At 39.8% G+C, this 27,872-nt stretch overlaps 1 protein-coding gene across 11 annotated transcripts in view; it reads right to left on the bottom strand.

The window, feature by feature from the left end:
• Nucleotides 1-27,872, bottom strand: part of macf1a (microtubule actin crosslinking factor 1a) — a 562,465-nt gene that overhangs the window by 117,504 nt on the left and 417,089 nt on the right. For 10 of the 11 annotated variants that reach the window (XM_080211401.1, XM_080211408.1, XM_080211407.1 and 7 more), the window contains 6 exons: nt 25,319-25,381; nt 24,273-24,508; nt 22,389-22,518; nt 17,997-18,196; nt 17,401-17,893; nt 8,429-9,900 (listed from right to left, as the gene is read on the bottom strand). In XM_080211401.1, coding sequence (XP_080067527.1) covers nt 8,429-9,900; nt 17,401-17,893; nt 17,997-18,196; nt 22,389-22,518; nt 24,273-24,508; nt 25,319-25,381 — 2,594 coding nt within the window. The remainder of the gene's footprint in view (nt 1-8,428; nt 9,901-17,400; nt 17,894-17,996; nt 18,197-22,388; nt 22,519-24,272; nt 24,509-25,318; nt 25,382-27,872) is intronic. The other variant, XM_080211410.1, reaches the window with a different exon arrangement.

Genomic DNA, 27,872 nt, shown 5'->3' with positions numbered 1-27,872 from the left:
CGTGCTAAGAAATTGCCCCTTAGTGTCCAGGGATGCGTAGGTTAGAGGGATTAGTGGGTATAATACGTAGGGATCTGGGGGTAGGGCCCGGGTGGGATTGTGGTTGGTGCAGACTCGATGGGCCGAAGGGCCTCTTTCTGCACTGTAGGGTTCTATGATTCTATGAGAAAAGAGATTCACTGGGCTAATTCCTGAGATGAGGGGTTGTCCTATAAAGAGAGACTAAATAGTTTGGATCTTGTATTCCTTGAGTTTAGAAGAGTGAGGGAAAACAAATGTACCAACATATAAGGGTTGGTGGTGAGATATTTTCACAAGTGGTAGAATCTTGAACAAGGTGACACAGCTACAAGATAAAGGGCCAGTCATTTAAAACTGAGGTATATAGAAATTTCTTCTCGCAGAGGGTGGTGAATCTCTGGAATTCCCCGCTCCAAAGGGTAGTGAAGGCTGGATCATTAGATGTATTTAAAGTGGAGGTGGGATAAATGTGATGAATTGAGGAAGAGAGGGTTATGGGGATTTGGCACAGAAAAGAAGTTTAGGCCAACATAGATCAGCCATAATTTGAATAGTGGGCAGGCTTGAAGTGGCCTACTCCTGTTTCTATTTATTGTGTTGTGTTCTTGAGAGCCAGATTTGGATATGGAAAGCTAAGTCATGCATCTGCTAAATTTTACTATTGAATTTCAAAAATAAATAATGGAAAGCAATCTACCTTTTCCCATCTTCATCCACTAAAAGCAATGGACACACCCATTTGCAGTTCATATTTACAATAAAAATCTATGATGTCAATTGGGTGCATGAAGGCTGATTAGAACTCCACTGTGTATGCATGTAAATCAGAAGTGTGATGGAATATTCTCCCACTGCCTGGATGAGTACAATTCTGATGTGGAGATGCCAGCATTGGACTGGGGTAAACACAGTAAGAAGTCTCACAACACCAGGTTAAAGTCCAACAGGTTTATTTGGTAGCAAATGCCACTAGCCTTTGGAGCGCTGCTCCTTCGTCAGGTGAATGAGAGAACGTTTGCTACCAAATAAACCTGTTGGACTTTAACCTAGGGTTGTGAGACTTCTTACTGAGAGTACAGCTCCAACAACACTCAAAAGGCTTGACATCATGCAGCACAAAGCAGCCCAGTTTACTGGCACCCCATCCCAAACATTCATTTCCTCCACCACTGACGTACCAGTATCGCGTGTGTACCACCTACAAGATGCACTGCAGGAATTCACCAAGGCTCCTTAGACAGCACCATCCAAACCCACAAGCACTACTATCTAGGACAATGGGAACACTATCATCACCTGGAAGTTCTGCTCCAAGGCACACATGCTGACTTGGAAATATTTTGCCTTGCTTTGACTGTTGCCAGGTCAAAATCCTGGAACTCCCTCCCTAATAGCACTGTGATTGTACCTACACCACATGGACTGCAGTGGTTCAAGAAAGTAATTCACCACCACCTTCTCAAGGGCAGTTAGGGATATGTGATAAATGCCAGTGAAGCCCACATTCTTTTAATTTTTTTTTAAAAGTGCAGTTTTGAATTTTGAACTAAGACAATTAACTAAAACATCCACAGGTCCATGTGCTATTATTGTGAAGCACCCTAAAACACAGATCAATAGCTAGTGGCTGACTAAAATGACCCAAAGAAACTTCACGATTCAGAAACATTCCATCCCTGCAGGCTGCCAAAGCAGATTAATATGCTACTCTGCAGTGTTTATAAGAAGTGACACCACTACATAGCAAATGTGGATAGTTTAACCTCACCTCACATGGTGCTACATAGATGGTTGATCAGTGATAATACTGACTGAATGCATCACTGAACCACTTCACACAGCAACATCCACCAATGAAATGAAATTGCAATTGGACAGTATTCCTGCACTGCATCAACATGTCAAGACAATCATTTTCCCAGCATTTCTATTTATATGTTAATACAGCTTGGGTCCTGTATTTTAGCTGAACCATTTGTGATAGCATTAGCAAGCAGAATGTTTTAAAAAATTCCATGCTATAGACAAAGAAACATAACTCAGAAAACGTTAGATAAATGCATGATGCTCTTGCAGATCAATAATACAAGAGCAGGGAGCAAAATAATAGATCCTTGGAAAAAGATCAAATTGCAGGTAAAGGAAAATGTTGTTTAATACAAAGATTTGCTCGGTTAGTATCTTTTGAAGCATAATTATCAAACAGTATCACATACATCATTGAACAAGAGTCTGTTCTTTTTTAGTTTACTTTCAAAAACAATTACACAGCTCTAAGCAGTGGTTAAAAATATGCTTCATTTAGGAATTGTGTGTTTTAATATCAATTTATTTTCAGTAATATTTGCTTGACACAAGTAACTGGATAATGGGAATATTCTGCTTGCTAGTGAGATGTGGTATTAAGAGTAATTATTTTAGTCGTTCTTCATTCTGAAGTCCTTGGTTTAGCAAGCAAGGAATGGCCAAATTAAAGCATTTTATCAAATTTATTCTTTAGTGCGACATATCAACCTATATTTGAAGTTCGAATCAGTCAAGTGCAATCCTTTTCCCATTTTAGCATCTTTTTAAAAAATAAATTGTTACTGTTAATTTAGGAGTGTTGAATCCTCAATCAGCCATTCACACACTGCATTGGGCTAATGCACACATCAATGACTGTTTGTCTTGATATACAATTGAGAGGTTTTGAATTAGCAACTGAATCTTATGATCTGGCCATAGGTTTCTCGCAGTGCTTATTTGTAGTAAATTTAAACTGATGTTTAGAATAATTTTGAACAGACACAATACAACCTCTGCAGAATAATTCAAATCCACCATCTCCTGACCATTATCCAATGACCTCCAGTGAAAACTGATGTCAGGTTAGAGCAGAATTGTGCTTGGTTGTGACATCTCCTGCACTCAAATAACCTTCCAATATTTATTGTCTGGGGGTTTACATTTGTGCAAGGCACAGGAGAGCAACCACATCTGTGGAAGCATGCCTTAAACTGCAGGTGCATACAGAAAAAGATGACATGAAGGAAACTAACTGGTGGGGAAAATGGCTGGAAAAAAATGCAAATTAAGCTAAGAAAAATGCAGTATTAAAACATTAAATCACTTTTAATCATTGTAGTTTTTTAAAAAAAACTTAAGGTCATTAAACCGGCTGTTAAATGCTGTCTGCTTTGCATCAGTTCTTAAAAATAGCAAAACGATGATATTCAAGCCCATGCTTCTACAGGGAGGGGTCCTGAGACAACAGGCGTAGAGTGCTGTAGAACTCCAGACACGAACTGCTATGTCAAGTATTGGACAGGAACACAAATAGTTAGTTAAAGACAGGTGACAGACTCCCTTATGCTATTTTTAGCAGAATTACTAGCTAACTCAGCCCAGCTGCTCATTAATGGAATTGGTGCAATTTAAATTAGCTGCAGGTAAGTGACAGCATTTACAGTAGTTTGTTTCATCTATTTTTCAAGGTGCACACAAACAATGCTTTAGTCTAATTACATTAAGTCCTCTTTTAAAATGTATTATTAGAATAATAATGTATTTAGTAATTATATATACAACTCTTTCTGATGTCACACTCAGTGAATTGCTAATTTAAACAAAGTAACAGTGTGAAGTGATGCACTTTGGAAGTACTGTTATGGAAAGATAAAGTACTATAAATGGCACAATTCTAATCAGTGTGTGTGAACACAGAGACTTTGGTGTTCATATCCTTAAAGATGGCACAGGAAGTCGATAAAGTAATCAGACAAGTAAATTGGTTATTTGCATTTCTAAATAGAAGAATTCATATTAAAATCAAAGAAATCATGCTGCAGCTTTACTCACAAACCATTGGTAAGACTTGTTAAGGTATTATGGATAAAATTGGACATCATGCTTCAGGAAAGATATAAAGGCCTTGGAAAAAGTACAGAACATGTTTATTTGAATATTCAAAATAAGGGACTGCATTCATAAAGCAAGTGGAAAAGTTAGGATTTCTAGGATTGTTCTCTTTGGAACACAAAGTTAAAGGGTGACCTAATGGAGGTTTCCAAGATGGTAAGAGGTTTTCATAATACTGATGGATAAAAACTGGCAAGGGGGTCAATAATTAAGGGTAATAAATTTAAAATCATTGGCAAAAGACTTAAAGGGAAGAGAAGAAATTATTTAATTGAGCGCTATCACTCTGGAACACTACCTGTGAAGATGGTAATTAATATATTTTAAAAGGGAATTGGACAATTACTTCAGGTTGAAAAATTTACTACACTGCTGACAAAAAAAAGATTTGGGATTAAGCATGATTGCTATTTCAAAGAACAAGCCCCATGTGTGACAGGCTGAATGGACTCCTTCTGTGCTCAAGTTCTTACAATTCTGTGAATAGAGTATAATATTAATCTGATAAATGCCAGCTTTTAGCATCACAATTTAGGATTGATTAGGTCCAAAGTAAAATGTTCTTATACTTGTGTCAGGAAAGGCATAAAGTAGACACTGTTAAAATGCAGATTACTAGAATGAAATGGCAATCTTTTTATTCTTCCACAAATGTGATGAAGTATTTCACACAATGACTGAAGAACAGATTTATATGTAGTCTGAAAGGTACAAAAATAATGGACTTGAGAGAGGAGGGAAAAATTATTTTCCAAAGTGCTTTGATGAGAAAGGTTTAGTGAGCCTGCTAAAAGTGTGAGCATAGCATATTTTCATTGTTGTTCTTGTTCACAAGGCACAACAAAAATTGGTTGCTACATATATTCATGCTGTATGTAAAAAAACATACATCTGGTCTTCTCCCAGTAACATATCATCAGTCCACCTTACTGAAATATTAAAGAGGTACATGAAGATACGTGCAGAAGAGATGACATCCAGTTCAGATTATATGGTAGTCTTATTATGTTATTGTATGATTAGATTGTATGGGTAGCATGAACACACTACTGACTGCAGACTACTTCTAGAAGTAGTGAGCACCACTGAACCCAAAAGATTAAGGTGAACCTGGAATTGAAACAGCAGAAAGACTGAACTTTTCAAAAACTACCATATAAATTGAAGATAGGTTTTTATTTATTCTCCTTTCTAAAACAGCACATTTATATAAAGCCCATTATGTACTAAGACACTTCAATGCGCTTAAGATGGACAGTAGTTTTAATAGTCATTGTAGCATATTTTTCTCTTTGACAGACATAACACTTTCCCATCTCCTGAATTTGTTAATATGAATTTGATGTACAGAGTACTGGTATTATATTTAACTTTTGTTTCAACAAAGAACAACTTTCTGTGGCATAATAAACATTTTCCATATGATGTGAGAAAGTTCAGAAAAAAATTTCTAAATTTATGTTATTAGTAGGATTGATTATGCCCAGGAAGTCACCACTTTGATGCCTGGGGAATCCAGATGAAAATAACCTCCCTTATCCTGCCTTTCCTGTTACATGTGATTCTCAATCCTACCACCCAACTTTCCTATGAATTGAGAGGATCAACGATGCATGAAAGAGATGCAAGTTACTTGACTAGTTCTTCTGAACCTAAGTGGAAGTCCAACAAGAGTAGGAGAAACCAATATGTTCTTGGTTTTTTTTGAAGTTCTATGGCAATTTTTCAACTTTCCCCAATTTTCTCAGAGATTTTCTTCCAAATGTGATAGCAAAGTGGCTTTCTTGCAGATTAATTATGATGTCCAAGATTCTAAGCACTGAAATACTGGTCACTCAAATAATTTAAATATTTCCATCTCAATTAACTTTTTCCAGAACACAAGGCAAGTCATAGTTCTCATTTGGCTGTTGGGCATAAGTTAGGCATTAAATACACCACTTTTCAGAGGATGTTGCATTATTTTGAATGGATAATTTGCTATGGCACATCTCTGAAAAATATCAAGTAGGAATCAGAAAATAAAAAAGGGCCCCTTTGCTTGAATTGATTAGCATTTGTCAAAGCTGCTTTGGTCAGAGTCCAAAAAGGGAAAACCTGCAGCAATCGATTCACCAGCTTCAGAATAGAAATCTGGCTTGTTATGATTCCTAAGGAGTTTAAACCCTAATTTGAAGCTGTCTGTTGTATTCAGTGAAGTGACAGGCAGTCATTGGTGGGGCAGTGGCTCACTGGACTAGTAATCCAGAGACCCAGGGAAATGTTCTAGAGACCTGGGTTTGAATCCCACCATTTTCAAAGATGGTGAAATTTGAATTCAATAGTAATCTGGAATTAAAAGTCTTTTGGTGACAATGAAACCATTGTTGATTGTTATAAAAAACTATTTGCTTCAATTAATGTCTTTTAAACCTGATGTCCTTACCTGATCTCACCTTTAAGTGACTCCAGATCCACAGCACCCTGGTTGACTCTTAAATGCCCTCCATTCAAGGACAATTAGGGATGGATCACAAATCACCCAGCCTTGCAATGTCCACAGCCCATGAACAAATATAAAAAGTTTCATAACAGAAGTCTGTACTGAACTGTCTGTAAAGAAATAATGTATTCTAAAGTTGGGAATCTGATGTTGGGTGTATTTCCAGGTTCCAATGCTGGGTTACATCAGCAATCAATGCAACTATTGACCAGGAAGCCAGTTAGTGGCCAGCGTGCATGCTCACTGTTCAATTAAGGACAGAGGTTCTTTCCCAAGGCTGGAGTGTGAATAGAAGGCCTTCCAACCCTGAAAGATTGGCAGCTCCAATGTCAGAGATAGGAGATTGGCCTCATGAGGGAGGCACTTTCTGAAAAGCTTTTAACAAAGGTGAAATTTATACTGGCCACAATACCAGACCAGTAATGTGGAGGAAACCCCTTGACTAGGGCATGGGAGGGGTTTAAAATGTTATATGGTTATTGCTTCCCATGCCCCGTCTGCTGTTGGGAGGCTGCCTCCATTTATCAGCTGGGATTTGGTCTCAGTGGGAGGCAGAACTGCCAACTGGAAAGTTCCAGTTGGTGATTTTAAGGGCCTTAACTGGCTAACTGCCACTTGCAGGCAGGTAACACAGTGAATGAGCAATAAGCTTGAAGATAAACCAGGAATTGTCTAGGCACATTCTTACAAATGGAAAAGAAAAGTCATTCACACCTAAAAATTTACTGGATGATTAAAGGTAGAGATTGAAAGGAAACCTGTTAGAGAGTGAAACGTGCAACACAAAGTAAAATTAGGAACTGCAAAAGAACTAAGAGCAATGAGTGTATAGATAAGAACAGATTAACAGAAAGCAGTAAAGGGAAACCTTGAATCTTTCATAAATTCATAAGTAATAAAAAGGTATTAAATAAAGGATGGGACTAATTCAGGACCAAAAAAAAGAGATCTTTTTGAGGATATTGAGGGCATAACCGATTACTAAATGAATACTTTGCATCTGTCTTCAGTAAAAAAAAAATTGCCAATGACAACAATAAAATAGATAGTAGGGGAGAAATCGGACAGGAAAAGCAGAAAAAGACAGGGTGTTTCCAAATTGCCATTCCTGGATTCACAACCATCTTGCTCTCCTTTCCCCAAAACAAAAGACCAGATCTGATTTCTGAAGTCAACGTCCGATTCTGTCCCCAGTAAGTGCTGTTCCTGGATTCTCCCACTGTCTTCTTCTCACATTCATATTATCACATTCCACCTCTCCTACTTCAAGGTTTTCTCTTCCCTCCTCCCATCTCTCTTTGCTGAAGCATTTGCTTCCAGCTTCTGCACAACTCTCTTTACATATTACGGATTTGACTTTTCACTTCCCTCCTTTCCTGTTCACTAAAGTATTGCTCAGTTACAACTCTTCCCCTCACAAAAGAGCTGCTCTCAATTTCTCCAGAACTACAGAAAGCATTGCTCCTGACTGATTTCAAGCACAAATTATAACCTTGTACTTTCTGGAGCCACTGATGTCACTGACACCACTGCACACTTTGAATAATTCACTATCTATGGGAAGATGTCCTCCACATGCTGTCTACATTTCTACAGTTTCTGAAGGCAGTCTTCAAGCTTAGCATGTCTGCCAGCTGCCTACTTGCTTAGTTCATCTGACTGTCCTTTAAGGGTTGATAACTGATCTGAAGATTTGGGAGCTTTGAAATAGAAACTCCCTTCAGTAAGGATCCTCTTGTCTGAGCCCGAATTTATGATTTATGGAAACTCCCGTCGACAGTTTATAGTATCATCAATCACTTCTAGCAGAAGTTCCAGCAGCTTAGAGCATGAGATTTAGAGCTGCATTTGAGAGTTTGGTGGGAGTGGCAGTGTTGGTGATTTTCAACATATATAGCCACACAAACACTTGAATTTATACGTTGTAATAAGAGTCAGTCAAATCAAAAACACTTTACAGAAATAAAGTTTTAACCTACTGAAACCTCTAAAATGTACCATGAATTGAGTAAAAACAATCCTTACCTTAAAGTCTGCCAATTGCTGATTGATTACATCAACTTCAGTTCCCACGTTCCCTTGCAATTCATCACCCTCTTCTGTTTTGGTTAGGAGGGTGTTCAGTTCTTTGAGTTTTTCATAGAAATCTTCAACACGTGAAGCAGTTGTCTCTACTTGCTCTTGTCTGTTCCTCCCTCGTTCCAGTAATTTACCGCATTGTTTGTTCAAGGCTTCAAGCTCTCGTTTCAACCCTTGTAGATCTGGACTGCCTTCCAGCTCCAGCATCTGCTTGCATTCTTTTTCTGAAATTTCAATATCTTTCTTTAATTCTTTAAGTTTGCTCATAAATTGCTTAATGTCATCAATCTGAGATTGCAAACTGTCCAGGTCCCTCCCAACGGGACTCATGCTGTCCAGTTCATCATCAAGGTCCGCAAGGTGTGAAAACATTTCTCGTACGTGGTTCTGGAAATGGCCAATTCCTTGAAGTTTGTTTTCCATTGACAAACAACTTTCATCCACTCTTTGTTTCACATCACCGTATTCTTGCTGAACTACTTCTGCTTGCTGTAGAAGCTGTGATGAATCTGCACCATCAGGAGCATCTTGTATTAGACCTTGGGCAAGGTCTCTCAGATACTCCACTTGTGGCTCTAATATTTGAAGCGATTCTTGCCGTGTCCTTAGCTTTTCCAAATTCTTATTACTGTAGGCTTGTGGTCCAAGAGCATCATAAATTTCAAGCTGTTGTTTTGTACCATCAAGTTTCTTCTGAATGTTTTTCAGAGAGTCCTGGAACTCCTTTAATCTTTGAGCCATTTCTTCAATTGATTCACTTTTGGTTTGAAGGTGCTCTGTAATAAGGTCCATCCTTTGGTTTATATCTGCTTTTTCATCCCTAATATCTTCTTCATTGATCTGACAAGAATCTACAAGAATGTCAGCAGCAGTGTTCATCATCTCCAGCAGTGAACGCCGTTTCTCCACATCATGGTGTAGATCTTTAGCACTAGCTAAAGAGGAGTTTAGTTGTGCTGGATCAATGGTGATCACCAGTTCTTCAATTTTAAATTCACAATCTTCTATCCATGGAAGTAAGTCCTCCACATACTGTCTGTATTTTTGTGCTTTCTGAAGGCAATCTTTGAGCTTAGAATGCCTGACAGATGCCTGTTTGCTTAGCTCATCCCACTGTCCTTTAAGGGTTGATAACTGACTCTGAAGGTTTATTTTTTCTTCTCCAGGTTGGGCACTTCGAAACAGAGACTCCCCTTCAGCAAGAATCATCTCATATGAGCCAGAATGTTGATTCAAGCTTTTCTGGAACTCCTCCTGCTCACTTATCTGAAACTGTAAAACATCAAGGTTTGCAGACACAGGGGACCTCTGAGCATGTTCACTACATTTACCATCTAGCCATAACTTGAGTTCATCGAAGGTTTGTTGGAACTGTTGAGAACTGGCCAAAGTTGTTTGAAGTTGATTAATGCGATCACCTGTAGATAAAATTAGCATGTTATTTGGCAATTAATTTGAAAGCATAAATTAATCAGGTAATATTTTACAAATTTTTCACCAAATGTCAAGCAAATATTTAAAATAACACTGCAAACCAGGAATGACCAGAAAATGTAATAGTAAACTCAGATGTGTGGATATTAATCAAACTCTGAAACCTTGAGGTAGTGCTAGCTGGAAAATTGGGTTTACTGTTTTGATTACAGTCCACCTACCATTAGAATAATACATGAGGAACATAGGAGCAAGAGTGGGCCATTTGGCCTGTTGAGCCTGCTCTGCCATTCAAACAGATCATGGCTGATTATCTCTGGACCATTTTTCCCCACTATCCCCATACCCCTTGCTGTCATTAGTATACAGAAATCTATCCATCAATTTATGTCTTGGTCTTGGGATTGAGTTTCTATAGTCCTCTGGGGGAGAGAATTTCAAAAAGACACAACACACTCAGTGATGATATTCTCCTCATCTGAGTCGTAAACGGCCTACCCTTTATTCTGAGACCCTCCCCCCAATCCCGGTTTGCCAGCCACGCGAAACATCCTTCTTACTTCGACTTTCAAGCTCTGTATAATTTTGTAAGTTTCAATGAGATCACTTCTTATTTTTCTGAACTCCAGAGAATAATGACTCAATCTATTTAATATTTCATCATGGGACAATGCTTCCCTCCCAGGAATTAATCTAATGAATCTTCATTGCAGTCCCCACATGGCACCACATTCCCCTTTGTGCACAATCCTTCAGGTGCGGGCTCACCAAAGCTTTATACAATTGCAGCAAGACATCTTTACTCTTGTATTCAATTCCCTTTGTGATGAAGGCCTACACACCAATTGCCTTCCTAATTGTTTGCTGCGCCTGCATGGCAGCTTTTAATGATTCATGAGGAAGGACACCGAGGTCCCAAGACATCAACACTTCTCAACCTTTCTCCATTTAAGATATACTCTGTTTTTTCTACCAAAGTGGATAACTTCACACATTCAATCTGCCACATTATTGTCTGCTTATTTAGCCTGTGCACATCTCCTTGAAGTCATCTTGCATCCTCCTCACAACCTACATTCCCACCTAATTTTGTGTCATCGACAAATTTGAAAATATTTACATTTGGTCCCCACATCCAAATCATTGATATAGATTTTGGAAAGCTGTAACCCCAGCAATGTTTCTTCCCACTTGTAACAGCCTACCATCCTGAGAAAGACCTGATTATTCCTGCTCAGTTTTCTGTCCATTAGCCAATTCTTCTTCCGTATCAGTACATTACTCTCAATCCCATGCGCTTTAATCAATTTACGAGGGTCCCCTATGTGGGACCTTATCAAAAGCCTCCGAAAATCCAAATACACCATATTCATTGGTTCTTCTTTATCTACAGGTAACATTCCTCAAAACACTCCAACATGATTTCCCTTTCATAAATCAATGTTGACTTTGTCCAATCCCATCATTTCCTCAATGTTCAGTTATCACATCGTTTATAATGATTCTAACATTTTCCCCATTACTGACATGAAACTAAAAAGGTATGCCATTCTGTTTTCTCCCTCCTTCTTCAATAGCGGGATTATATTTGCTTTGTGCATTATAAAACATTCCTGTTGCCAACGGGCAGATAATTCAACTTGCGATTTCAGACTTGCAAAAAAATCTAAAATTTGGGTCGAAATTAATAAAATACATCAATGATTATTAGAAATATAAGGTTTAGAAGATCATCATTATGCTGTCCCTCCAGTTTTGAGTTGATCACTTTGCTGAACACCTTTGGTCCATTCGCAAGCAGGACCCAGACTTTCCCGTCACTTGCCACTGCAACACACCATCCTGTTCTCCTGTCTACATATCTTGGCCTTTTGCAATTTTCTAGTGAACCCCAACGCAAATTAGAGGAACAGCACCTCATCTTCCAACTGGGCACTTTACAGCCTCCTGGGCTGAACATTGAGTTCAACAACTTCAGAGGATGAACTCTCCCCTCCACCTTCACCCCATTTCCTTTTATATCATTTCAATTATCCATTTTATCACCCTTCTTTTTCACTTCCATTTTTACACTTCTCTGTTCCAGCTCTCCTTTCCACACCCCCACTTCGGTGTAACTACCACATTCCTCAGACAGTCCTTTAACAATCTGTTCTGCCAGTTTTCACATTCTGATCACTTAACGGACACTCTCAGCACCTCCTCAGCCTTCTGTATCCTCATTTTTACATTCCTTTTGTCCAATTCCACATCCCCTCCACCCCAATAATATAAACTCTGCTGATTCTCTTTGCTGTCAGCTCTGACGAAGGGTCATCTATGCTTGAAACGTTGGCTCTATTCTCTCCCCACAGATGCTATTAGGCCTGCTGGGATTTTCCAGCATTTTCTGTTTTTGTTTCAGATTCCAGCATCCGCAGTATTTTGTTTTTATATTATACACCTGTATTATATACAGGTATCTGGTTCCTGAGGTGCGACCAGAGATTACAATAAGACACAACCAAACAAAAAGTATGTACAGCATATTGGCAGCAACAATAGAGAGTGCACCAGAGACCCACATAAATACAAGGGTAGCAGCAAAAAAAAGCGAGGGTGAAAACACCTAAAACCAGAAAGCAAACAGGCTTTCCATATCCTGAATGTGACATGATATTTGGATGATTTTTGATTTGATTTGTCACCTGTAATAGTATACAATGAGAAGTATTATTTCTTGCGTGCTATACAAAGTAAGAAGTCTCACAATACCACATTAAAGTCCAACAGGTTTGTTTAGAATCACGAGAGGAACTCCAAGAACGAAAGCTCGTGATTCCAGATAAACCTGTTGGACTTCAACTTGGTGTTCTGAGACTTCTGACTGTGCCCACCCCAGTCCAATGCCAGCATCTCCACACCATGGCTATACAGACAAAGCATACCATTCATAGAGAAGGAAAGGCAAGAGTGCAGAATGTAATGTTTCAATCATAGCTAGGGTGTAGAGAAAGATCAACTTAGTGCGAGGTAGGTCCATTCAAAAGTCTGATGGCAGCAGGGAAGAAGCTGTTCTCGAGTCAATTAGCATGACCTCAGACTTTTGTATCTTTTTCCTAATGGAAGAGGGTGGAAAAGAGTATGTCCCGGGTGCGTGGGGTCCTTAATTATGCTGGCTGCTTTGCAGAGACAGCAGGAAGTGTAGATAGAGTTAATGGATGGGAGGCTGGTTTGTGTGATGGATTGGGCTACATTGACGACCCTTTGTAATTTCTTGCGTCAGTTTTACTGCTGTCAGCATCGCATGCTCGAAGAACAGTGGCAAACACTTGCTCATAGCTGAAGTTCACAAAGGGGCAAGCACAAACATCTTACAAGTTAGAATCCTGAAGGAGATGTATCTGGGTTGGAAGTCACTGATATAATCCATGATAACCAAATTAATTGCAGCCATCCATTCACTGCATTGGTACATTGATACTGAAATGCAACCACAGCAAGTCTGAACTTAAGTATCTGGTCGACTGAACAGACTTAAAGTAGCTTGGTTATCAACACTGAATTCACCAGTACAGCAACTGTGGCAGAATTACATAAGAACATAAGAAATAGGAGCAGGAGTAGGCCATCTAGCCCTTCGAGCCTGCCCCGCCATTCAATAAGATCATGGCTGATCTGTCGTGGCTCAGTTCCACTTTCCCGCCCTCTCCCCATAACCCTTAATTCCCTCTCTTATCAAAAACCCATCAACCCGCGTCTTAAAAATATTTAGCGAGGCAGCCTCCACCACTTCAACGGGCAGAGAATTCCAGAGATTCACCACCCTTTGAGTGAAGAAGTTCCTCCTCAACTCCGTTCTAAACCACCCCCCCTTTATCTTGAGGCTGTGCCCCCTAGTCCTACTGTCTTTTTTGAGCGGGAAGAGTCTCTCCACCTCTATCCTATCCATCCCATTCATCATCTTATACGTCTCAATGAGATCTCCCCTCATTCTTCTAAACTCTAACGAGTACAAGCCTAGTTTATTCAGCCTCTCCTCATAGCTCAATCCCCTCAACTCCGGCATCAGCCTAGTAAACCTCCTCTGCACTCCCTCCAAGGCCAAAATATCTTTGCGCAGGTGCAGCACCCAAAACTGCACACAGTACTCCAGCTGTGGCCTCACCAATGCCCTATACAGCTGCAGCAAGACCTCCCTAATTTTATATTCAATCCCCCTCACTATGAAGGCCAGCATCCCATTTGCCTTCCTGACCATTAGCCAAAAATAATTGTATAGAATCAATCCATGACCTACAACTGATGCACCCAGACAGATTTGACGCTATAGGGCATTTCAGAGATGCTGTGCTACATCAGAAGAGATACAGTCCTCTCAATCAACCCTCCTAGAAAGTGCAGTTTGGACATACAGGAGAAGCTTAAGAAGTGATATGAAGCGTAACAGCATTATTTATGGTGTGTTATCAACACACTGACTGGTGCAGCTTTATTACGTGTACTGAAAAATGATGCCTTTGAGGACATCATTTGGAAGATACTGCTTCCAGAGATTAACCTTTAGTTTATCCATTAGTCAGATTTTTCCAGTAGGACACTGATAAAATTACAAAGTATTTCTGGCTGTGTGTGCATTGCCGATGGTTTTGCCATCACCACAGCGTCAAAGAGGAACAGATTGAAATTTACACTCACTACTGACAGCAGCTTTTTGTTTGCAGCAGCAAGAGATGTTGGGTGAATGTAGGTCAGCTTAACATTTTTGGCATTACTCGTGTGTGTTCTGGCATCCATCCTGAAAATGCATGATATACGCCTACTCCCCAAGACAGAGAGGACTTACAGAGATGCCTCAGATTTGTCAACTCCTTAATACCATACATACTCAACTTTGCTGATACAGCATTATCAGTTAAAGACTTGTAAAGGATCGTTGATATGGTAGGAGGACCATTGAATCATGTTTAATTCACTCAAAAGACATTGTCAGAAGAGACACATGTCCTACGATACCATGGCCAAAGAAAAGAGAGGATCTTAAAGATTGATGCATCTCAAGAGGTTTGGAGTGTGCATCATGCAAACGGAAAACCATGTATAGTTTGCACCAAAACACAACGGCAAGTGCAACTCAATTATTTGACCTATGGTATGCTCTGGTATTCAGTAAATGATTTGGCACCATCTGGATTATAAGAGATCTGATAAAAATACAGGGATGAGAGTTTGAAGTCCTTTACAATCAAGATGGTTATTTCAGACGCAATGCGCAGGTTTTTGAAATGATCTGAGGATGTTTTGCTAGACCTGTAAGTAAGTGGTGTAGACATTAAACTAGATGATGTTATTTGATGGGTTTTGGTCAACAGAAATGCAACCAACTTCAGGAGGAAACAGCAAATGATCCACAACTGAAGGTGTTATGCAATGTTATTGTAGAAGGTTGGGCTGATATAATACAAGTAGTGCCAGATACCTTGACATGTTTTGACCATAAGGAGATGAGCTCAGTATTTTAACTAGCATGATTTTCAAAGGAAAACAGGCTCTTGTACTTGAAGTTCTTCACCAGGACATTGTCACAGTGACACCAAAGGCATATGGGCATAGAACAAACAAGGCACCTCGCAAAAGATGAATAATATTGAGATGGCAATGAGGATGTATGAAGCATGCCAAAATTAACAACAGAACACTACAAATTCACGAGGTTCCATCGCACCATTGGTCCAAAATTGCTACAGATTCATTCATTAGCCATGGCGACAACTTTTTCCCAATCACAGATTACTTTTCCAAGTTTCCAATCATTAGACAATTGAACAATACCTCAAGTGCGTCCAGGATGACCGTAACATAGTTTGTTCAGTACACTTAGAGATTAAAATAACTTCCAAGTTGCAGAGAAAATTTATTTACAGAGGGTTGTGAATTTTTGAAATTCTCTACCCCAGAGGGCTGTGGAAGCTGAGTCATTGAGTGTGTTTAAAGTAGAGATTGAAAGATTGCTGATTAACAGTAACGTAACGAGTTATGGAGAGTCCGGGTAAAAAGTGCCCAAAAAGGCATTGTATGGAAGGGTGGAGCAGGCTGAACAGCCTACTTCTGTTCCTAAGGTCCCAATCCCTTTGTAACCCCTCGATTACAAAGTTGCACTGATATAGCCAATATTACTTGGAAACAATTCATTTCAGTGCTTCTCAGCTCAAAAACGGGCAGAGAAACAGCAGATTTTTTGCTCCTTTTTACCATTGAACGACTCCAACTGAAAGTACAGGTAGAAGTGGATGCTGAATGAGAACAGGATTGGATTTAAATATAATGTCGTCCACATTAAATCATAGAATCCCTACAGTACAGGAGGCGGCCATTCAATCCACTGAGTCTGCACTGACAGTCTGGCAGTGTATCTTACCCAGGCGCTCTCCCCCATCCTATCCCCGTAAGCCCCACACATTTACCATGGCTAATCCATCTAACCTATACATCTTTGGATTGTGGGAGGAAACCCATGCAGACATGAGAAGAATGTGCAAACTCCACACAGTCACTTAAGGCCAGAATTGAACCCAGGTTGCTGGCGCTGTGAGGTGGTAGTGCTGGTCACTGTGCCACCCATACGTACACTCATCCACCAATATGTTCATACACCAAGAACGTCTAATTGGTTCATGTGCCAGAGAGCAGATTTAGCCGAAAAACTCTCTCCGGAGTGGAGAGCAGAAAAGGAAGCATATCGGTATATTAATCATAGGAGTTAAATACAAAAATCAATCTTTGAACATATTTTAATGAAAGTAGCAATTAAAAAGTTTTTAAAGTTTATTTATTAATGTCACAAGTAGGCTTACATTAACACTGCGATGAAGTTACTGTGAAAATCCCCAATGCACCACACTTGGTGCCTGTGTGAGTACACTTGAGCAAGAGTTTAGTATGATCAATGCACCTAACCAGCACATTCTTTGGACTGTGGGAGGAAACCGGAGCACCTGGAGGAAAACTCACACAGAAACAGGGAGAACATGCAGACTCAAGCCAGCAATCAAACCCGGGTCCCTGGCACTGTGAGGCAGCAGTGCTACCCCATATCAAATAAAAATCCAATTAATCTGGCAAAGAATAATTTCTGGATTTTGGGATAATGAAGATGAGGCTAATCGGCACTCATTGCTATTATGGAATAAATCTGATAGGAAGTTTGCAGCTCCAGCTGAAGATTTGGCTAAAAAGCACTAGCTTGGTCTCTTCCATCTTAAGGATGTGGTCAAAGGGAAATGTTTTGTACAGCTTATTGATTACAGGAATTTCAGCTAAGTTTTTGCACAGAATGATAAAACAATGGAAGAAATCTTTATCAGAAGTGAATAAAGGCCACAACTTTAAAAATTTACAGGAATCTACTATGTTAGTTCATCTGGTCAGAGAAGAAGAACTGGATTTAAATGTTACGACAGTTTATTTTGGCAAACTGTAACTAAAGCTGACATATCAATACTAACCTGCTCTCTCTTCAAGACCATTGAATGGCATCAGGACAGCTTCCAGGCGCTTCCGAAGCTCATCTTTTAAATACTGTTCACCAATAAGGGAGGATAAGTCATCGCAGAGAATTTGTGCCTCTTCAATCTGTTCCTTTTGCTGTTCCAAATCTGAACGTATTTCACTGGTTTCTTCGAGTTGTTGCTTGACAATGTCTGGCTGTGTGCTAATCACAGATTGGTTGTTTAGCTTATCACAGAGGATCCTGACTTTGTCAGTAAGTTGCTGCAGGAGATCCTGATACTGTGTACTCTTGGCTATGGCTTGATCAATATGACTAGAACGGTCACTGAGCTGATTGGTAAGTTTATTCCATTTGTCATTGATGGCTCCGTGTTGATCTCTCAGCTGGCTATCAGAAGGAGACACATCTCCAGGTGCACACAGTCCTTGTACTGCTTGATTTAGTTGTTCATACTGGGGCTTACGAGTCTCAAATTCTTTCAACATGAACTGTGACAAACAAAAACTTTAATTAGAGATACCAGGAAACATTTCATATACAAGATTTTGTACTGCATTAACAAATAATTTAAGTTTATCATTTTTATTTAACCTGCACTTGTTGTTTCTGAGCACGTAGCATATTTGGATCAATTGAGAGAGGACCCAGCACACTCATCATTAATTCCTTCTCCGATAGCCATGTACTGAGCTGTGATTCTGTGTTCTGGAAACTCGAGAGCAGGTTGGCTGATTCTTCAAGTTTTTGTTGTCTCTCAGTTAATGTCTGATTGGCATGAGTCCACTTTGATTCTAAATAAAGTACAGATGTCAATGATGATGTGTTCAGTAAAAAAAAACTCCTTGTTATATTATACCAATTGCGGATTCACAAGACCATAATGCATCACCTTAAACCAAAAGAGAAAATGCTGGAAAATCTCAGCAGGTCTGGCAGCATCTGTAAAGAGAGAAAAGAACTGATGTTTCGAGTCTTGATAACCCTTTGTCAAAGGTCATCTGCCAGATGCTGCTGAGATTTTCCAGCATTTTCTCTTTTGGTTTCAGATTCCAGCATCCCTTAATATATGTTTTATACTTATCATGCAACAAAATACAAAATGGTTTGGTAGGAAGGGCTTGTGGACACCAGACTATGTTTGAGTGAGACGTGGATTAAGCGTTGCGTTAGGAATTCGGTTCCCTTTTCTACTTTCTTGCAGCATCCAGTACTTGGTGAATTTCCTTCCTCATCTCCAAGGTAGGTAAGTGCAGCTTTCTATTACTTTAACTCTGGGAGAATGTGCAAATTCAATACATAGACAGTCACCCAAGGCTGGAAATGAACCTAGGTCATGGCGCTATAAGGCAACAATGCTAACCACTGTGTCACCATGCCACCCATTTCTCCCATATCAATCTTTGAGCCATGCATTAATTTATCTAATCTCATTTATCCTATATACATTTGCTTGTGGCTCAGGTAATAATACAGATAATATTAATACCTTTGAGGTTCTGCTTTTTAATTTAGTGCCTAGCTTCTCAAACTCCCACTACAGAATCTCTTTCTTAATCTTACCTATGTTGCTGGTACCTATATGGAAAAGAGTTTCAAATGTCAAATGAAAGAAATCAAGCAGTGCGTTAGATTAAAAAAGCAAATATAAAGATGCCAAAAAAGGTAAGCCTGAAATTTGGGAGCATTTTGGAATTCTGCAAGGGAGGACCACAGAAAAGATTAAATGGCTATTAGAATGAGTGTAAACCAGCAAGAAATAAAAATGTACTGTAAAAGATATATAAAATGGAAAAGATTAGCATGCAAAAAGGAAAAGATGCCCTTAGAAATTGCCCCTTAGTGTCCTGAGATGCATAGGTTAGAGGGATTAGTGAATAAATGTGTAGGGACACGGAGGTAGGGCCTGGGTGGGATTGTGGCCGGTGCAGACTCGATGGGCCAGATGGCCTCTTTCTGCGCTGTAGGGTTATGACTTTATGAGCAAAATCAAAATCTTCAGTCAATGTAATGTCACTTTTCCTTAACTTTCACCCATTATCTTTCTTTTCTTGAGTACAGTGAGTTAAGTTGGAATAAAACCCAATTGGAAATAATGGTCTACTACCAGCTATTCCCCATGAGCAAGTTTATACAATTGATAAAGCATTGCTACTGAACCGTGTAGATCAGCACAACCAAATGTAATCTTATTCAGGAGGCATTGCATTGTTAGGTGTTTATTATAGATCTCCAGATAGTCAGACAGATTGAGAAACAGATATTGAGAAGCAGATATACGTGCTAAGTTTGTGGTCGTGTCTAAAAACAATAACAATAGGGTTACTATATTAGGTGATTCCAACTTTCACAATATTAACTAGGATATACATAGTGTTAAGGGCTTGGATGGAGTAGATTCCTTGAAATGTGTACAGGAGAACTTTTTAAAATCAATAGATGGATGGTCCAAAGGAGGGACCTGTGCTGGACCTGATTCTGGGGAATGAAGCTGGACAGATGGTTGAGGTGGTGGTGGTGGTGGTGGTGGGGGTGCATTTTAGTGATAGCAGTCATAATATGGTACAATTTAAACTTGTTATGGACAAAGAAAAAGACAAACTGAAAAAAAAAATTTGCATTGGAAGAGAGCAGATTTTAGTAAAATAAGACAGGATCCGGCCAAGGTAGACTGGGAACAGCTACTAATGGGAAAATCTACAGAAAAAATGTGGGGGGCATTCAAAAAGGAAATGGGGAGGGTGCGAGCCCAGCATATTCCCTCTAGAGTGATAGGTTGGACTAACAAGCCCAGAGAACCATGGATGACCAGAAATATTCAGGATTTAATGAGAAGGAAAAGAAAGGCTTTTAATAAGGACAAGGGGAGCAAATCAGTAGAGGCATTAGTGAGGTATAGAATACGCAGGGTGGAGCTTAAGAAAGCAATTAGGAATGCAAAGAGGGGATATGAGAAAGCTCTGGTTGGGAAAAGTAGGGAAAACCCCAAGATATTCTTTAAGTATAGTCAGAAATAGTAGGGCCCATCAGAGACGAAGGGGGCAATTTGGCGGTGGAGTCAGAGGGTACTGGTAGTGTGTTGAATGAATACTTCATCCAAGAGAATGAGGATGATGATAAGGAATTCAGGAAGAGGAACTGTGAGATTCTTGAGAAAATTGACATAGGGAAGGACAAGGTATTGGAGGTGTTGGCAGCCTTAAAGTGGATAGATCTCCAGGTCTAGATGAATTCTGCTCCAGGCTGTCGTGGGAGACAAGGGAGGAGATTGCAGAGGCTGTAACTCAAATTTTCAATTCCTCTCTGGCCACTAGAGAACAGCTAATGTGGTTTTCGCTATTTAAGGGTTGTAGAAATAAATCAGTGAACTACAGACCAGTGAGTTTCATGTCAGCAGTAGGGAAACTATGAGAGAAATCTCTGAAGAAGAGCATCTGTCTCTACTTGGAGGGGGAAAGCTTGATCAGGGATAGTCAGTATGGCTTCATCAGGGAAAATATAGATGGAATGGTCAAATAGGCAGATAAGTGGCAGATGGAACTTAACCATGAAAAATGAGAGGTGATACACTTTGGAAGAAGTAATTTGACAAGAAAGTACTCAATAAATGGTAGGACATTAGGACGTTCTGTGGAACAAAGGGAGTTTGGCACGTTCGTCCATAGATCTGAAAGCGGAAGGGCAGGATCTGGCCAAGGGTGGTGAATAAGGCACATGGGACATGTGCCTTTATCAATCAAGGCATAGATTACAAAAGCAGGCAAGTCATGTTAGAGTTGTATAGAACTTTGGTAGGCCACAGCTAGAGTACTGTAGCAGTTTTGGTCATCACATTAAAGAAAGTATGTGACTGCACTGGAGGGGTTGCAGAGGAGATTCACCAGGATGCTGCCTGGGATGGAACATTTAAGTAATGAAGATAGGTTGGATAGGCTTGTGTTGTTTTCGTTGGGGCAGAGAAGACTGAGGGGCAACCTGATCGAGATGTGCAACATTATGATGGGCCAGTCATGAGGGAACATACGTTCAAAGTGAAAGGCAGGAGGTTGGAGCTTTTTACTCAAAGGGTGGTGACATTCTGGAATGCGCTGCCTAGCAGGGTGGTAGAGGCAGGTTGCTTCACATCCTTTAAAAAGTATCTGGATGAGCACTTGGCACGTCATATCATTCAGGGCTATGGGCTAAGTGCTGGCAGATGGGATTAGGTGGGAGCTCTGTGGGTATACTATCACCACATGGATTGCAACAGTTCAAGAAGGCAGCTCACCATCACTTTCTGAAGGCCAATTAGGGATGGGCAATAAATACTAGCCAAGCTGGTGACACCCACTCCCCTGAAATAATTCAAAAAATATATTTTGACATGTGCTAATGCACAGAATTCACTCTTGTCCTTTCTCTTCCCATCCCATGAGATCTTCGCAATTCCAGGAGGTTTCTACTCTTCAGGTCTGCACTTCTGTGCTAATTTGGCACAACCCAGGAATCAAGCCTGAGACTTCACTGTTATAATTTAACTGATGTAATTTTGAAGCAATCCTTAATTGTATTATATATTAATTTATGAAGTGATTCGGAGCATTTAGTTGAGAGACCACATTATTTTAAGTAATTTACCTCTTGTCCAATTACTTGCCTTCCTTTAGTTACTCTTATCTTCATGAAATTCACAGTTCAAGAAGGCAGCTCACTACCATCTCAAGGCCTAGTGGGAATGGGTAATAGAAATGCTGGCCTAGCCAGCAACACCCACGTTCCAGTGAAAGAATTTAAAAAATCTATGATCTAAAAAATAATTAGACTTCCCACACTTGCACATGGAAATTATAATGTGAAAGTAGACCATTCAGCCTAACCAATCCATGCTGCTGCTTACCACAAGTGGTTCTCCTGAACACACGCCAGTTCAGTTTCTACATGTTCCTTAACTTGTGTTAATTGCAAGTTATTCCATCTCACAAACATAAATATCAGCACTTGCTTTACCTATTTGTTCTAGCACTTCCGTCCACTTCTTAGCTTCTGGTGAGTCTGGATTTTTTATCAACAGGTCTTTCAACATCTCTTTCAGCTTCTGAACCTTTCCAGAATTCTGTTCAAGCTCAACAAGAAAGGCCTAAACAAAAATGGAATTTAATGATTAACAGCAGCTTTGCAAACATTTTACTAAAATACAACATTAATTCCGTCACATCTGAAGCATTTAGCTAATATAGAGTTCAATGTTAGCTCTCGCTGGCAGTGGGGTGTAGAGAGAGGAAGAGATGCACCCAGGACGGCAGAAGCAGCCATGCCAGACCCACTAACCAGATGCTAATGTGGTTAATTCTATGTAAATAGTCTTTGTACCTTGTACGTGAAGCCATTCTTGTAGGCAAAGTAGATTCGCCGGCGAATTGGATTTTTGGCCTCACACACTATCTTCCCGGCTCGCCCTGCTGATTGACGGCAAGTCGGGCCGGTAAGATTGTGCCAAAAGTATTTAATAGCCTTAGCTATGCTTTACAGAACCCAGCATTCAGAGCAACCCAGACAATTAACTTTAGCCCTTATGAATGCTGGTGTCCAGATATAAATATTCATTCAAAATAACTAAATGAAAATGGAACGCTCATTTTAATTTGCTCTGAACTGACTGAAAAAAGATAAAAATTAATTTGACCACTAGAACATAGAACATTACACCGCAGTACAGGCCCTTCGGCCCTTGATGATGCACCGACCAGTGGAACCAATCCAATGACCCTCTAACCTAAACTATTCCAATGTTATCCATATGCCTATCCACTGACCATTTGAACGCCCTTAAAGTTGTCGAGTCCACAACTGCTGCAGGCAGGGCATTTCACGCCTTTACTACCTTCTGAGTAAAGAACCTACCTCTGACAGCCGTCCTATAACTACCACCCCTTAATTTAAAGCTACATCCCCTCGTGTTAGCCGTCACCATCCGAGGAAAAAGGCTCTCACTATCCACCCTATCTAACCCTCTGATCATCTTGGATGATTACTAGGTCACCTCTCAACCTTCTTCTTTCTAACGAAAGCAACCTCAAGTCCCTTAGCCTTTCCTCATAAAACCTTCCCACCATACCAGCCAACATCCTGGTAAACCTCCTCTGCACCCTTTCCAATGCCTCCACATCTTTCTTATAATGCGGCGACCAGAACTGTACGCAATACTCCAAGTGCGGCCGCACCAGAGTACAGTTGCAACATGTCTTCACGACTCCGAAGTTCAATCCCTCTGCCAATAAAAACTAACACACCGTACGCCTTCTTAACAACCTTATCAACCTGGGTGCCAACTTTCAGGGATCTATGCACATGTACCCTGAGATCTCTCTGCTCGTTGATACTACCAAGAGTCCTTCCATTAGCCCTATATTCTGTACTCCTGTTACTCTTACCAAAGTGAATCACCTCACACTTTTCCACATTAAACTCCATTTGCCACCTCTCAGCCCAGCTCTGCAGCTTATCTATGTCCCTCTGCAAACTGTAACATCCATCCTCACTGTCTACAACTCTTCCGACTTTGGTGTCATCAGCAAATTTACTAACCCATCCTTCTACACCCTCATCTAGGTCATTTATAAAAATGACAAACAGCAGTGGCCCCAAAACAGATCACTGAGGTACACCACTTGTAACTAAACTTTTCATCCTATTTGACCCCTTTGATCAACAGAACACCTTCCTCTTATTCCTCCTTTCTTTTCAACCAAGTACTGAGTTGTACGCTTAAAAACTCTGATTTAAAACTACAGGCTTCAGAAATTTAATTTGCAAAGATATCACAATAATTTTAAGAGTGATATTTTTAACTACGTAAGACTTTAATTATATCAGACACATTTATACATTTACCTTGTTTTGTTCCGCTTGCACCTTCATAGTTTGAGTTTTGGCTGGTGATGAATTCAAAGTGGACAAAGTCTGTTCTTTTGACTCTAGCCATTTCATGACAGAATTGGTTTCTTCTTGAACCTCTTGCATTTGGTTAATTGTGGCCTGAAGGTGGTCCTGACTTTCCTTTAGTACATTACCCAGGGTCTTATAATTATGGTTCACATCAGAGACATTCTGCTGAATTTCTGCAAGCTCTACAAAAGGCAGTACACATCAGGTGAATATCAAAAATTTTTTTTTTTAAATTTTGTTTGTAACATAAGAATTTTCAAATCTTCAGACATTTTCAATTATAAGATGATCATTATGCAATATCATTGATGTATCAATGCATAATGTTCACAATTAAGTTTCTCTATTATTGGACAAATGTGAGGTTTTGTGTTCAAGCAATAAAAGGACAGGCTATATATTCTTAAGGGCAGAATTTTCTTTGTGATTCTTGAAACTGGGTGCAGCTTTCTTCTTTAATAACTTCACTAGAAACTTCTTTCCCCCAGTGTGTATTAGCTTGCCCTGGCTTCAGTTTCAAATTGAAAAAATATAACATCCACACCATATTTCACAGCAATTGTCTACAACACAAGTGCTTTCTCTGGAAGCTGTTCCAAACATGTTTATATAGCAAGGGGTAAGTCACATGGTTCCTCAGAGCACAATGTTCCAGTCTATTATTACTACTCAAACTTTACTAACTAAAATGTCATAATTGATAACTTAATATTTGACTACATTGGGATGTGCCATAACTAATTGCAGAAATGTGCAATTCTTTATCTTGGGGAACAAATTTTTGAGGTTGTATAATAAGTTACAAATTAAATTGGAACATTGGAACTGTTAGCAATCAAGACTGTATTCCAGTACATTTATGGGTACAGATATTAATACTTAATTAAAACCATTTTATTTCACCTTTGTTCACATTCGTACACGAATCCCCTTCAGGAGAAAAATGGTTAGAAAATGCAACAGAACACAGTTCAGATCTTTTATTTTCTCACCTTTGTTTCTGTGGTACCCATTCATACTAGGTGCAGTCACTCCACCATTCATCATTACAGAACCTGAGTAAACAACAGGGAGACACAACAATGCACAGGACAGCCAATATTAGGAACAAAAGCTAAGCACAGACACTGGACTCCCTCAGCATGACACCACAAGGCACTCGCAAGCATTGTTCTATAGACAAAATTTCTTTTGAAAAATAAAAGTGCTTTGCAATGTGTGGTATTTGTACACAAATCTTAAATATACACATTGTTGGTGTTGCAGAAAATATGGATAGTTGTAGTTTATAATGTTATGTTATGTTATGGGTGGCATGGTGGCACAATGGTTAGCACTGCTGCCTCATATCACCAGGGACCCCAGGTCGATTCCTGGCTTTGGTCACTATCTCTGCCAAATCTGCATGTGCTCCTCCTGCCTGCATGGGTTTCCTCTGGGTGCTCCTGTTCCTCCCCACAGTCCGAAAGACGTGCTGCTTAAGTGCATTGGCCATGCTAAATTCTCCCTCAGCGTACCCAAACAGGTGCCGGATTGTGGTGACTAGGGGATTTTCACAGTAACCTCACTGCAGTATTAATGTAAGCCCACTTGTGACACTAATAAATAAATTTAAGCTCAAGAAAAAATACTGCATAGCTAAGCTTCAGTAGTTTTATTTTGCAGATAAAATTGGGGAAAACCATGCCAGACACTATTGCACATATAAAATTGAGTTGTATAGCACCTTTGAATTCCATATAAACACTCATAGCATTGAAACTATCAGCCTTAATTCAGAAGTCACATGCTTTTTTGAAGGCTATGGATTCAAGTACCATCCCAGACCTGAGCACATAGTTTAGCCTGACATGTCTGTGCAGTACTAAAAGGATGCAGGATTGTCACAGGCAGCGTCTTCAGTTGAGATTTAAGGTTTGACCTGCTTTCTTGAGTAAAGAATCCCATGTAACTATTTGAAGAGGAACAGAGGCCAATGTCATGGCCAATTGTTTGTAATATATGTATAAATGATTGAGGAAAATGTAACTGGATTGATTAGTAAGTTCACGGATGACACAAAAGTTGGTGGGTTTGTGGATAGCGATGAGGACCATCAGAGGATGCAGCAGGTATAGATCAATTGGAGACTTGGGCGGAGAGATGGCAGATGGAGTTTAATCCGGACAAATGTGAGGTAATGCATTTTGGAAGGTCTAATACAGGTAGGAAATATACAGTAAATGGCAGAACCCTCAGGAGTATTGATAGGCAAAGGGATCTGGGTGTACAGGTACACAGGTCACTGAAAGTGGCAATGCAGGTGGAGAAGGTAGTCAAGGCGGCATACAGCATGCTTGCCTTCATCAGCTGGGGTACTGAGTTTAAAAATTGGCAAGTCACGTTGCAGCTTTATAGAATCTTAGTTAGACCACACTACCAGAAGGACATGGAGGCTTTGGAGAGGGTACAGAAAAGATTTATCAGGATGTTGCCTGGTATGGAGGGCATTAGCTATGAGAAGAGGTTGGAGAAACTGGGTTTGTTCTCACTGGAGCAATGGAGGTTGAAGGGAGACCACAGAGTGGATAGTCAGAAGCTTTTTCCCAGGGTGGGAGAGTCAATTACTAGGGGGCATAGGTTTAAGGTGCGAGAGGCAAGGTTTAAAAAAGATGTACGAGGCAGGTTTTTTTTCAGACAGAGTGGTGGGTGCCTGGAACACGTTGCCGGGGGAGGTAGTGGAAGCTGATATGGTAGTGATTTTTAAGAGGCGTCTTGGCAAGTACATGAATGAAATGGGAATAGAGGGATATGGTCCCCGGGAGGATAGGGGGTTTTAGTTAAGTCAGGCAGCATGGGTGGTGCAGGCTCGGAGGGCCGAAAGGCCTGTTTCTGTGTTGTAATTTTCTTTGTTCAGTATGTACCCATCAATCAATACCATTAGAACAGATGATCTTGTTATTATTGCACTGCTGTTTGTGAAAACTTGTCATGGGCTTCTGAGAATTTTTACATTACAACAATGACTAACATTTTAAAAGTGAAGTACTTTTGGAATGTGAAAACTGCTGCGTAAACACAAGTTCTTTCACAAGCAGCAAGCATCATAATTTTTTCACTTACGTACTATGAGTATCACATAATGGAGGAACATAGATAGTGAGTGTTTTTCTTCATCAAAACTTTTATTTCATTATAACTGAACTATTTTGAGCAATGCGAAATGTATTGACTTGAGATTTTTACTGAGAAAAAGTGAGGAGGTAATCATAAATTTGCCTTCTTGGATGGATGCGTTGAATTAAGAAAAATGAAGCCACATATAGGAATAAAACTGCACTACATCTTTTCTGAGATAAAATATAAGCTACATATAAAGAGAATACTGACCAAATAAGCCTATGTTGACATGGCAAGCACATTGATCAAATAAAGTTGCACTGATTAGAAATTGTGACTGGTATTACATAAAACATTTAAGCAAATTACAAACAAAAAGCTGAAACATAAGAAACGACTGGACAACATGAAATAATTAGAAATACATTATTAGCGAGTAGTTTTAGT

Source organism: Carcharhinus amblyrhynchos, chromosome 24 (assembly GCF_965287045.1).
Source record: "Carcharhinus amblyrhynchos chromosome 24, sCarAmb.v2.hapA, whole genome shotgun sequence".
Taxonomy (NCBI): Eukaryota; Metazoa; Chordata; class Chondrichthyes; order Carcharhiniformes; family Carcharhinidae; genus Carcharhinus; species Carcharhinus amblyrhynchos.
This window is presented reverse-complemented; position numbering and strand designations above follow the sequence as displayed.